The sequence below is a fragment of the Mchenga conophoros genome, linkage group LG11 (assembly GCF_057382185.1).
Source record: "Mchenga conophoros isolate Kocher_MC1m ecotype Shallow Benthic linkage group LG11, M_conophoros_male_GT1.1, whole genome shotgun sequence".
In the NCBI taxonomy this organism is placed as follows: domain Eukaryota; kingdom Metazoa; phylum Chordata; class Actinopteri; order Cichliformes; family Cichlidae; genus Mchenga; species Mchenga conophoros.
This window is the reverse complement of record NC_140536.1, coordinates 26,420,474-26,434,652: the sequence shown is the minus strand read 5'-3', so window position 1 is coordinate 26,434,652 and position 14,179 is coordinate 26,420,474. Positions and strand designations below refer to the sequence as shown.

Sequence of the window (14,179 nt, the reverse complement as noted above, 5' to 3'; positions counted from 1 at the left end):
TAGGGGGGAAGTGTTCTCTATGTCCTCCAACATAGCTAAAGATTTTCCAATCCAGTGGTAATGTAACAGTTTGGAGCAGTTTTCAAACAAGTGCAAGGTAGAGCATTCATAATGCTTTAGCTCAACTATGAAGGAACAGAGGCAAAATCAGGATGTACTCTCTTCTTCTCATTCTTTTTCTTTTTGCAAGGAAGACCTATGAGTTCCAGAGGGCTACAGCCCTTTACACCGGGGTTTTCATGCAAGCCTGCGTGGGCGGGGTATATATGTTGGATGAATGTGGCTCACAGAGGGCACGATGCAAGACAGGCAGATGGTGACCTTTGGGAGTAAATTACCATGAACCTTATGACTCTGTTCCCTCAATCTCTCTCTCCTTTAAAGGGTCCGGGCATGCACACTGGCTTTCAATTCAAAGATGTGAATAAGGAGCGTGCTGTTATCGATAACTCTGGAAGTTTGGGGTTTGGGGGGATATCACAGTTAAATAGCCCAGTGTCTGCCGGTTTTCCAAAATACAGGCTGTAAAGTAGGCCAACTCCAACCTCGAGCTATTTCTCTTCCCTCTGTCACACATTTCACTCTGTGTGGGTGTGAGCGTGAATTTCGGGCTCGGGCGTGAATTTCGGGCTCGGGCGTGAACAGCTGTAGTAGTCGTGACTGCGTGCTCGACGACGGCGGCGCGCTTCGGCTTCACGTCAAGAAGCATCGTTTCAGCACCAAGGCCAGGGCTCGCGGCGAGAACAATAGGCGGCTCCGCGCACAGAGTTGGCTAGGCATCGTCTTTAAAGCGGTCACCTGGAACTAGTCGCTAAGATAACACGGCGCTAAAAATGCTAAAACAATCTTTTTGTTTTAAATACTGAACACACATCCACAAGTTATTGAGTAAAGCTTGAAAAGATTACCGAGACGTTTAATCTGGATTTATATTTTTATTTTTCGTGTGTGTACGAGAGGATTGTTATTGACCGTCCCCGCGGCTGACGTCACGCGCTAGCAACCGCTTTGGAGATAGGAGGGGGAGGGGGAGACAGAGAGTAGAGAGACACCGGTAGCTTTAGGACGTTAAAAGCCATAGAACCGTCGGACGGGCCGGTCGCTACAAGAAACAGAAAATAGTAAGAGCAGCTCCCCATTAACGGTTAGAACAATAACGACAAGGCTGAAAGATCCCGTTACGAGTGACCGATCAAGTTTCAACAGTTTTAAGCTAGCCAAATTCTAGAAGCTGCTTTGTCCATTATCACTTTGTTATAATATAACAGGACTTGAGAGTGGTGAAAGTGATAACTCTGGATTTGTAAACCCTGAGAGGTTGGGACTAAGTGCAGAAAGCGGTGGTGTTCGAGCTCACCTGCCGCCAGGACTTCTTCTCCGTCACTTCCACACCCGAAGACCGGGAACACCGGGATTTTTTGTGGATTTTTGTTTTTTGTTTTTTGTTTTTGTAAAAACACAAGGCGAATCTATAGTATTACACACCGAGGAGAGAGGAGGAGGATAAACACAAACACACACACAGCACGGCAGGCACAAAGAGCGGGGAGCATCCAGAGAGGGGAAGAAGGCGGACCGCACGGAGAGATAGAGCGCGGTGTGAGGACAACAACCCGACTGAGCATCCCTCTTTAATTTCTGATCTGCTCAGGAAACACTCTGCACGGCCGTACAGTACAAACGGTAAGAGCTTTGACGTGTGCAGCCTGTATATTCCCACGTCTTGTTTTGTTATGACGAGAGTATTATATATATAAATATATTTATATATATGTGTGTGCGTGTGTGTGTGTGTACATTGAGGAGGGGTGGGGGGGGGGGGGGGGGGGTGATCGGACAAAGAGCAAGGGAGCCCCATGACATCCGTGTGTATGCTGTAACCTACAGCTGGCTAAACAAAGAAACCGCTCTATTGCAATGTTTTATCCCCAGTCACACTGTTTCCTCTTCTTTTTTTTATGTGTAGCGGATCCTGAACGCCGTTTATCCACGGAAAGGTAACGCATCTGCATACATATTTTCTTTTCATATATTTTTAATTGGAGCAAAAAGTGCTATTATTGTTTTTTGATTGGCTAATTAACATTTGCATAATTGTTTTACCGGAAGCAACTGGGGCCCTTTGTCATCAGCGTGGGCACTAAATACACAAATTATCTATAGTTTCTTTTTCTTTAACGTAATGGATGCATGTATTTTATTATTAAATATATTCATGAAGACATTTGATCTGGAATTTATAATCTTTTTACAAAATTACAATTGCAATTTGGCTAATACTATAACACATGTGATAAATGTTTTATAGGGTAAAATAACCAAGGAAAGTATCCTACTGTAATATAAATCTGTGAAAATGAATTATTATTATATAAATAAATATTCTAAGGATAATAATAGTTATTTTTCAATTGTTTTCTTTTCCTCTCCCATGTTTCTGGCTATGTCCCAAAGACTCCTCCAGCATCAGTCGCTCCTCTCCAGGGATAGCTGCTCCCGATCTGTTTGCCCCTGAGCCCTGCAGTACCCAGTTGTCCTCTCCACTTTGTCCCGATGAAGGAGGCTGATGCCATCAAGTTGTTTGTGGGGCAGATTCCCCGTAATCTGGAGGAGAAGGACCTCAAGCCTATCTTTGAGCAGTTCGGCAAGATCTATGAGCTAACTGTGATTAAGGACAAATACACTGGCATGCACAAAGGTAGGATCTGCCTTCGTAACCCAGAGTTAAAAAGATGCCTCCGGTGCTTGATAGATGTGCGACACAGAGGCAGATAGATGAGTGAAAATATTTCTGCGTGTATGTCACATGTATCCATGGAAACTGTCACAGTGCCTTCGTGTCTTCATTTTGAGTTCAGGCATGAGATCCCGAAGACGAGCAAGCAAACTCAGTTACTGCCCGTACACTGCGAGCGAACTCGCTGTTTTGCAGCAGCATGCTTCATAAAACAATCGGGTGCCTAATGTATTTAAAAATTTACTCCAATTTGTAAAGCTTGTGCTCCACAGGCGGAAAAAGAATGTGATAAAAAGTTTTATAATATATGATAAAGAGTGGAAATAAGGATCTCCTGATAGATGCCATGAATGAAAAATAACTTTCTACTGTAGCAAAACCCATTCAGGCACACACATGCACACACACACACACACTGACCTGGGGTCCTTTGTGTTATGAGCCAGATTAGACTGTATGCTCCAATCAGTGTAATGGGGCTGTAAGCTAGGGTGACACAAGGGAAAGAATCTGTTGTTTTGAGATTCCCCACAGCCACAGTAAGCCGCTCTTAAAAGCAATGAGATGGACCATAAGATGCATGTGTGTCTATGTGTGTGTGTGCCATGTACTGATCCGAGTGCCATGTCAGGTGTGTGTCTTATCATTCTTTGTATTTCTTTTTTCTTTTTGTTTTTAATCTCATGGCACCATTAAATCCCGAGATGCGCACTCCGTGAATGTTAACTTCATTTCTCTAATCTGAATCTACATGAGCCCGTCTGAGATGTCACTGGGATGCTAACCTGCTGCTAATCTTGTTGTCTTAGTGCTGGTGACAGGTGTAGTAAACAGCTCTGGGCAGCCAGCTCTACTACCCACCCTTCCCTCACACACACAGACACAGGTACAACACGTAGGAAAACAGAGGGAGTGTATCTGGAGTGATCGTGAGGCATGCATAGTGGTTGGTATAGGGCAAGAACCTGACAGTGGCAAGCCTGCAAGGCCTTGTTAGCCCCACGCACACGTCTGTGGTGCTGTCATGTGTGCTGACTCGTGGCGTGCCGTACTGAGATGTGCCGTGCCGTGGAGTGTCCTCTTCTGCTCTAGAGTAACATCATTAGGGAGCATAGTTACCGTACAATGCATGATTATATATCAATATTTTAATCTTCACGCGTATATCCAGAATATATGATGACAAGTAATCAGGAAAGGTATTAGAAAAGACAACATTTAAAAGATTTAAATGGATGATGACGGAGAGTGTGTGTGTGTATGTTTGTGTGTGTGGGGGGGTGCAATATAACAATACAGTCTCAAGGCAGTGGTGAAGTAGTCATAATCGTTAATGTATTTATTCATGTTCCTGGACACCAATGTTTCATTTCTTCATGTCTTGCACACATTTTTTGTTTTTAATCTGTTTGGTGTCATGTGTAGTGATTTGTCCACATTCGGAGACTGAAGGGGTTTGTGGCAGAGGGAATCATTTCCCCGCTTATACCAGAGATCACAGTTTAAGTCAGAAACGAGACAGATATTTACAGTTAATTTGTGTCATACATTATTAATTGTCTTTAAAAGCCGAATTGATTATGTTTAGAGAAAGATCAAGGTTTGGGTTAAAGTGCATCACATCGCCCTGTTGTCTTGGTTGCCAGGGTGACAAAGCCCCGGTCCAGACTCGGGGCTGCAGACATGAAATATACCTCCTATTAAAAAAACATTACCTTCAAAGTTGTGCCAACTGTCTTGAAAAACAATGACAATTTGTGTCCGTGAACATGAACAAATACATTACTTTTTTTGGTGACTATTTCACGTTTTGCTCTGAGACCCGGCTGACAAAGACAGAGATAGAGGATGACAAATATTAGAGCCGTACCCTGACCTTTTCTACCATTACTCTCTCCCTCTCTCTTTCTCGTTCTCTGCCTCTTTCTGTCTGACAGGATGTGCGTTTCTGACGTACTGTGCGAGAGAGTCTGCGCTGAAAGCCCAGAGCGCTCTTCATGAGCAGAAAACACTACCAGGGGTAAGTGCACATCAACAGACATAAATACACACACATAAACATCCCCAGATAAATCACACTTAACACTTATGTAACAATACACACAAGCTTCCATGTACATTCCTGGTGTAGCAAACATACAGACTCTGTCATCCAATTTACACACACACACACACACACACACACACACACACACACACACACACACACAAAAGTGGCCTCGCATCAGTGTGCGTTTGTGTGATTGGAGGTTCAGCTCCCATTAGTAACACTGACATAACTCAGCAGCCGGCAGGCGTCTTGCTGCTAAGGACAAACACTCCCTCTCGCTGGAGACACATAGGGTACTCCGTAAGCATTATCATCTCCATTTCTCTATCTTTCTCTGTCGCTCCATCTCTCTGTCGGCTCCTGCGTTAGCCTCCGGTGATAGCTCCCGCCTAGAGAGTGTATGTAATTAATGTGGCCATTCCCCTTTGTCTCATCCCAGTCTCCCTCCGGTCGCTCCAGTGAGGGATTGTGCGCTGCACCGGGGCCGGGGTAGGACGGTGTTCATTATGGATGGGAAACTGCGAGAGCGGTGTCTGTCTCGCAGGCTCTACCTCTCTGTCACTCCCGCTCTCTCTCTCTCTCTCTCACTCTTTTTCTTCCCTCTCTGACCTGATTTCCACTGCAGTTAAAAACAGATATTACAGTATGCGTTTTGGAGCATTTTGTATTTTTGCACACTGTGTGGCTAAAATACGAAGCGTTTAATCGAAATGGCATTTTCCCAGTTTTATCCGACTCCCAATTTCCACCATTTAGAACAGAATAGTAAGCGTGCTTCTACCATCTCTGAGGCGCTAGCATTCTCTCGAATTCTCTGTTCGTTGACTTGCTAATGATCAGAATTTCACTTCATGCACCTTCTTCCTGAGCCAGAGTGTTGATAAGATCTGTGTGAAAAAAACTGGAAAAAGAGCGTGAGGAAAAGGCGTTGGGGGAAGGGAAGTGTTGTGACACACACAAGCATGAAATCTCTGCATACATATTGCAGTCATGCATGCTTTTTTTGAACCTCTATGCAGTCACACATTCGCAGTCACCTATACAAACACACTATAGTGACAGTAATCCAATTAGAGACTGCTAAGAAGCCTGACCTTTTTTCATAATCACCTTTCTGCTGTCTGCTGTGTCTCCCTTTTCTTGTGTGCACTGCCCTTTGTCCTTTAACTCATTCTTAGTTTCTCTACATTCCTCTGTGATGTCTCTAAGCGCAAAAGGGAAATCATCTATACGGCTGACTTACAAGAACATAATTGCTGCAAATTTCCAGATAAATTGTGATAGATATTCTGGACACACAGAGGAAACATTTGCAGGGCGGATACTCATTAGCTGCAAAGATTTACTAAAGAGTCAGCATGTAACAATCAGAAGCACCACTCCCCTGAGGAAGGCTGGTGCTGAAACAAGGGTGTGGCATTCGTGGGCTGATATAGGCCTGGACTCTTCATGAAAAGCATAACTTTTTCTGCATTTGGTGTGTCTTGGTTTCCGGTTGGATCACTTATTCTGTCTAATTTGAGCCAGAAGTGTTCATAATGAAGCACTTGCAAGAATTTTAGCATGTCTGAGCTCAGTGAATTGGTTCATGAATAGCAGTAAATGAGGGGCTGACACAGTTTGTCATCAACACTTCCCTTTAGTTGAAGCACTCACAAATATTTCCATCAGCAGCCTCATTAATCACTCTGGATGTCGTTTGGGGTTGGAATGAGGACCAAAGTGCAGCCACTGAAGTAGAGGGAAGTAACAAAAGTCGAGTCTTTAGTTTGGTTGACATAAAAAGTCCTAAAAGGGAAGTGACACGCAAATTCAAAAAAATAAACTCAAAGAGCCTGGGAATCAATCAAGAGAATATGGAAACAAGAAGGGGAAGACAGGACTACACAAATATACACAGATGAAAACGGTCAACGATGGGTGAGGACGGTTAGGGTGGGGCAGGCGATCTAGGGGGGAAAAGACCAGAAAGTAAAACTAGTACAAGACACAAAATTAGCATTCAGAGTAAAACAATAAACAAAAGACAAATAGGACTGAGTATGAAAGGGTACTAAACAAAAAGACAGAGACAGGAAAGCACAGGAGGAAAAAGTCATCAAGACATAGAGAGAGAGAGAAAATGAAGAAACACTACCTAAACTAAAAACACACGAACAGACATGTATTAATCTCAAAAGAGGACCCAAAGCCCAGTTAAAATAAATGAATCAAAATTGTCTCCAATACTAATACAGTAATGAAATCAAAACAAGAAGCACAGCTCAGTCATATTTAACAAATATCCAGAGCCATGACACTGGTTTGGTGACTACAGCTAACGAATGATAACATTTTAAAGCGATTAACTAAATTAAATTAAATGTCTCCATTTAATTCTATACTTTGATGCTTGGCTTTGGTAACTTTGTATAGAGCAGCTAAGGTTTAGCTCTGCTATCACATTTCACTAACCACTGAAACCTGTGTGTCAACCCGGTCTCGTGCCAAACTGTGAAAAATCTGTTTGTTCCTGATCATGGACACAAATATTGTTGTCAGCACGACTTTGAAACTATTGTATTTCAGTGCTAAGTATATGCTTTGTGTGAAATCCAAGAAAATTTTCCATTTTTCCAAACCTATCCCAGTAGTTTAAATATCCAATTTGCTAGTTGTGCATTTCTTTGTAAGTGGCGTTTGGTTACTAAAAACATTAAAGAACTCCTTGAAAGTGACAATTTGGGATCCGGCCACTTTGACCTTCCGGCGATTATTTCTCCCATTATCTCTGAAACTCTGAAAATCTCTGGCTGGCGCATCACAGTTTAAATCGCTAAACCTAACCAGGCTGTTTTTAATACCAAAAGCTATTGTATTTTAAATAGATAACATCTTAAAAAATAAGACAAATGATTAAAAATCTGTCACATGCAAGATTCGAAACAAAGTTTCTGGTGTGACCGGTGAAATTTTGTTTTTTCTTTTAAAAGTGGAAAATATGAACTTTTTGTACCCAAACATAAATCAGTACGTCCGAGACTAGCAGAACAAAAATGTAAGGACAGGAAATCTGAGTACAGGACCACAGAAAAGCTGGAAAATTCGTTTACAGAAACGCAAGTTAATAGATTAGAGCTTGTGACTGTTTCGGGAACTGCCGTGAGACTGCGTTGCGCATGTCTCCCTTCTCCCTGGTCTCCGTTCCCTTGCCTATATTGACTTCTTTGACGGGATTTAGAAATGACTTAAGAAGATTTTTCACTCTCTTTCACACATCCTCCCTTTGTCCCATTCTTTTCTCTCCTTAAGAAATGCTTTTTCATCTCTTCCGTATTCTTCCTTTTATTTCCCCAGACCTGCCATATGCTTTCTCTCTCATTCAATTTCATCTCCGCACCCCCCCCCACTCTCAAATCCCCTCTGTCCTGTGTTCAACTCCTCCTCCTGACGTCTTCCAGTTTCTCTACAGCAGTAGAATATTACACTAGCCTGAACCCTTTCATTTCATGGTATTCCTCTCTCATCCCTCCTTTTCCCTCCCTGCTATCTTTTACTCATTTTTTTCTCTCACTGCACACTAGCGCTTCCTCCTCAGATTCTCATTTCACAGTCATTAATGGTAACCCTTCTAAGTCCTCCTTCTCTCACGCGCGCGCCATCTCCCTCCTCCACCCTCCCCCTCGCAGTTCCTCTACCCCTCGTCTCATTTCCCCTCCTCTTGATTAGTTGACCCCTTTGACCGTTTCACCCCCCCCCCTCCCCTACTCTTCTTCTTTGCCGGCTCTATTTGTTAAGCTTTGTGATGAATTTATCACAAACTCATTTTCATAGTCAGATTCTAAGCTCCCTGTGAGGCACGAGGGCTGAGGTCTGTGTGTATATGTGTGTATGCGTGTGAATCTCGGGATCACTCTAAACTGCAGGCGGCGGAGGAACATCGGGCACCTCATACAACTTTAATTGAGCTGTAGCATCACACACTCTGATGTGTTGCTTTTACACCCACGGCCTAGCAATTAAACGTTCGATGACAAGTCCAACGCTACAGAGTGTTACTGCTCCTGCCTGCCACTCACCGATGGGATTTAATGCTCTGATCAGCCAGTAGAGAAATGAAAAGAAGAAGAGAAATGCATAGAGGTGTGCTCTATAGTTTCAGCAAGGGGCGATAGACTGTCAGACGGAGTAAGAAGAAAAAGTGCAGAGGGATTGAGAGAGGGAGATACGAACAGATGGCCTTATCAGAGTGTCCTGCGCCTTGTGTTTAATTTGGACACAGAGGGAATGAGAAGCGACGAGGGAGCATGACAAGAAGAGAGCGAGAGGGAGGGAGCAAGATAGTACATGATATTTGTCACAGTAGCAGAAATTTAACAGTGGAACCACTATTAAAGTCCTGCTGTAGCACACAGATGTTTTGGTGTATTAGATGTGGTGCAAAGATTCCCTCTGGGATACATCCATGTGAAAGCGCTTATGTTTATCCGCCACATATTAGCATTTGTTTTCACATGAAGATTAAATTCATATGTGCATGCAGGGGTTTCCTCATTATTCCCAAATGCAAATAATATAAATATTTAGTGTCGTAAAAGCCTGCCCCCACAGATGTATTCCTGGTCTTATTTTGTAGATATCTTATTAAAGGTGTCTCATTCAAGGAACCACTTTTACTTCTGCAAAAAGAGCCATACTGTAGTGGATGCTCGATTTTAAAGGCTAAAATATATCAAATCAACAGCCGAGAAATTATTCTATCAAAGCAGCCAAATAAATTCCACAAAATAGCTTAAATAAAGTAGAATAGCTGAAATGAATTCATACAATAGTAAGACAAAACCTCAGTACATATATTTCATGGATTTATTTAAGTTAAAAGCTTTGATGATCCACAGAAATACACTGTTGGCTGGCTTTGCAGCTAGTGTGGGTCTTGTTATTTCAGAGAGATTGTAGCACTTGGGTGATACCATGTGTCCGAGGTCAGAGGTGAAGGCTCAGCTTCCAGTGAACAAATCCAGGATAACCATTAGAAGGACATGTCATCCCCAAAGAGTGTGTGGACCACTGCAATCTAGCACAATGCACAGGCGACATTTTGGATACATATTCTTCTCTCCTTAATAATAATTATGCCTGCAGTCAGAATATTTCTACAGTATAATTAGTTTGACATGTTGATTTGTTGCCTGGTTATATAATTTTTTTCTCACATCTTTTCTTTCATTTTTGACAGTTTTTTATGTAAGTTAAAAAGCTTGTATTTCTTGTACATTCATTGGAGACACTAACAGACACACAGCTCAGTCATAGTTTGCTTACACGTACACCGGTAAAAGACACTGTCATACACACAGGCACACTCGTGCTCATGCAAACATCAAATTTAGAGTATCCTTGTTTCATCCTAATCCCCCATGCATCTCTCCCTCCCTCTGTCGCTGTTCATCAGGCCACACTTCCCTCCCAGCCTGGCTAGATTTTAACCTCGTATCTCCCTCTGCTCTCCATCTATCGCTCTATCTCTCTGCAGCCCTACTGCTGCTGTATTTCCTCCCATATCTCTCCTCTTATCTGCTTCTTTTGTTCTTTGTTGTCGATATCTCTCTCTCCATTTAATCTGCACGCTCTCTTCTCTTTGTGTTTATCGCTCCCTTCATCTTTGTGCTACTTCAAACACAACTGTTTGTACACACACATACGTCTACCTGCTTGCACACACCCACACACACATACACACACACACACACACACACACCACACACACACACACACACACACACATCTGTTTGGTCACGCCGACATCCGCAGATCTCAATGTAGGTGAAATTAAAGTGTGATAAGCAGCTTACCAGGTGTGTGTTGTCATGCTTCACTGCTCTCAAGGCAGCACTCTGCTCCCTGTTTTTTGATTAGAGCCAAACTGAAGCTCTCTCTCTCTCTCTCACACACACACACACACACATACACGATGTACTTTCTGTGACACACTGAATGTCTAATGAATTATTATAAAGCCAGAAGAAGCACCACCAGTACTTAACAAAAGAGATACTACAGAGGAGTAGAATAAAAAGTAGAATAAAAGTTTGTAGTGGTGATATTGATTAAATACATTTAGTCTGACACTGAGCACTGATCCAGCTTTTTTCATTTCCGATATGACACAGTTACCTTGGCTTTCGGTTTCTACTGATAATGAGCACTGATCCGATACCAGCCTTAAATTAATAAGCTGTAATCCTCACTGTGAGGAAGAGACTAGGAATCCTTCCTTTATTCATAAAATAACATCAGGCTATACTTAAACATTTTTTTCTCAACAAAAGAACAGTCCAAGACTGTAAATGTTGACTCACTTCATCAAAGTTAGCTGTGAAGTAAAAGAAAAAAACTTTTTCAAACACACAAAGAGTGTAGCAGTGTGAAATCCCTCCAAACTCTGAACGCTTTGCTGTTACTTTCCCCCATTCCCCACATTAGGTCTCACACTAACAAACAGTGTGCTGCTGCGTCATGCATGAGCTGGAAATCAGAACAACAGAGAACTGATGTGAACAGCACGATGCACCGGTGCATCGCTGGTTGTTTTAGAGTTAATGCTGGATCTTGGAAAAGTGTTGGGATTTTACTAATTCTGTGAGGTCTAAGCTCTCGCTGGCACCCCTAAACTTATGTTGTGGAGAAATACAGAACAAAAACATGGTTTGTCAGGTGTCAGTCATAATGACACTGGCAGGGTTATAAGCAATATGCTGTTTGATGGTGTAAATTTAACTACAGTATTTTCAGGGTTAAGGCTTGATCCTGGAAACACGTCTATAGCTGCTAAGCATTTTATTAAGTCAAATCAAAAATCAAAACCGTGGAAACTGAACTGACTTCCACAACATCCTGTGTATGTATAGTATTGATGAGATCAGACACAGATGGTTAGACGGTGCAGAAACAGCAGCCTCTTCTTAATAATTAGTGTCACTTCATTCTTTTAAGGGCAGCCCAAGAAAAAGAACCAACATTGGAAATATCACCATAAATAATCGCTTTTCCCTTTAAGTATGTCAGTAGTGTGCCTGGGAAGATAGATGCGATCTCTTCAGGTATACATCAACCACTACTTTTAGTTGATGTTTATCAGATCCACTTAGAATGTGTCCATGTTGTGTACGTCCTGTGTGTGTTTCCATGTGGAATCTAAGATGCTTGGCAGACAGCCTCCCTGTGGGGCAAAGCTATGATGAGCAATTATCCACTAGGGCGACTTTGTAGGCTAATTTAGCATATTTATGTGGTCAGCAGCACTGTTTACTATTCCCCTTCACTGCTTACTGCTACACTTTCAATTTAGAACAGACCCCAAATCTCTCTCTTTCTCAGTTTCTCTCTCTCTTTCTATATTTCCTCTCTGTCTCTCCCTCCTCTCCCTCTATCTCTCCCCTCCTGATGGGGTTTGTGATGTGTATCGCTTACCCCCTCCCTCGTGCTGTTTCTCTATTTTTATCCTCGCTGTGTGTGGGATGGGAAGGGAGTAGAGGGACAGGTGTAAAATTGTGTGTGTGTGTGTGTGTGTGTGTGTGTGTGTGTGTGTGTGTGTGTGTGTGTGTGTGTACAAGAAGTAGACAAAAAGAGGAGGAGCTGGAGAGAGTGATGCAGAGGGGATATGCAGAGCAGAAGGGTGTTTGTGAGGGGAGGGATTTGGCTTGTTTGTTTAAAACAAAAGTCTTTGCTCTGTGCATGCATGTGTGTGTGTGTGTGTGTGTGTGTGTGTGTGTGTGTGTGTGTGTGTTTGTAAGTGTGCATGTGGGCACATTTTTGCATGAAACATGGGCAGAGAAAAAGTGCCTGCCTCATATTTCACAACAAAAATGAGGCAGAATCTAATCATAGCCTAATAAAAACCTGACCCTGGAGAGCGCCTGCCTCTTTAAGACCTAACACACATACACACACATGCACACATACTCCAACACACACTGTTGTTTATACATGACTCCAGAGGACATTACAATGACTTACATTCATTTCCTAGAGACTTACCTTAACCTTAAGCTAGTGCTGGGTGGTATGAAATATGTATGGTCGTTTTTAAGATTCTGGTGGTTTCGTTTTATGTCACAGTATTGTTATTATTAGTATTATTTTTGCCTATGAGCTTACACACAGACTTTAATGTCATCATAAAAAAGAAATAAAACCTAAAATAAAACCACACAACCATAAGCAATAAATGTTCTAATCTTAGGCTCTGCTAATGAAAATCATTGGCACATGGCTATAGAGGCTGCTTTCTGTGATTTACCAGTGTAAACAGATTTTGGTCCTCATAAGTACTACCTGAACAAAATAAACACAGAAGGACCTTCATGTGTTGGCCTGTTTGTAAAATGATATTTGTGTGGATGGATGATTACCAGGCCGTGTGTCTCTCAGATGCTGAACTCTAAAGTAGCAGTAAAGTTGAGTCCATATCACACACCATCTGCTTTGTAAAGCCAGACAGCTTTAGCACAGCCTTGTGTCCACGTTCACTGAATGAAAAGACCTGAGTTGTAATTGTGTGAAGTTTGCTTCAAAACTTGCACAAGCACAGCTTTTTTGTAGCTATTTAAATCTTGGGTTCACACATTGGCTTATTGTAAACTGCCCACTGACACTAAAATCCTCATATTTAAAATAGAGAACTGTTTTTTCCTGGCTGAAAGTGGCCCTTTAGGGCGGCTATGCAAGTAAGCATGATGTGTCAAGGCAATATATTAAAGGTGCATATAGAAAAATATATTTATCCATCCATCCATCTGTTTTCTTCCACTCATCCAATTCAGGTTTGCAGGCATAATAAATTTATACTTGAGTAAATTCCCTCCACTTAAAAAAAGACTTTGCTTGGGGGGAAGGCCAAAACCTCTTTAGTGAGCAGAAACCTTTACAAAATAAGATAGATGTTCCACGTTAATGCAGATAGAAATACATTTGACTGATTATTGTAAGCTTACAAGAGGATTATCTTTCCCATTTGAATAAAACAAATGCATTTCAGAGTAGAAAACAATTGTCAGAAATCAGAGTATGCAAGGATCACTTAAATGCGGTGACCTTAGCAGATCTCAGCATTTGTTCTTGGATCGGGCTTTCATCAGTGATCACCCCTTTTTTTTTTACTTGAATTAATTTACTCTTCCTAACACTCCGTCTTGCATAGATTTTCATGGCATGGCATGCTTTGGCATGAGTTGGCATCTTTTATTTTGTCCATGTCCATGTGAGGCTGTCTTTCTCAAAGCTACAGCTTGCAATCCAGACATGGTGTCTCAGCATGTAATATTTATGTGTCTATACTGAGGCGGACGTATAGAACAGGACCATGCCGGGGGGGGGGGGGGGGGGGGGGGGGGGGGGGGGGTGAATGAATG

General features: G+C 42.2%; 1 protein-coding gene across 3 annotated transcripts in view; it reads left to right on the top strand.

Annotated features, from left to right (window-relative positions):
• Positions 1-797: 797 nt before the first annotated feature.
• celf3b (cugbp, Elav-like family member 3b) overlaps positions 798-14,179 on the top strand; it is a 33,299-nt gene continuing 19,917 nt past the window's right edge. The window contains exons 1-4 of one of the 3 annotated variants that reach the window (XR_014894416.1): positions 798-1,683; positions 1,967-1,997; positions 2,455-2,698; positions 4,675-4,757. Coding sequence is in view for 1 of the 3 variants with exons in the window: in XM_085291996.1 (XP_085148122.1) it covers positions 2,554-2,698; positions 4,675-4,757 (228 nt within the window). In the remaining 2 variants the exon portion in view is untranslated. Of the gene's footprint in view, positions 1,684-1,966; positions 1,998-2,454; positions 2,699-3,546; positions 3,624-4,674; positions 4,758-14,179 lie in introns of those variants that run through there. The other 2 variants (XM_085291996.1, XM_085291997.1) reach the window with 2 other exon arrangements.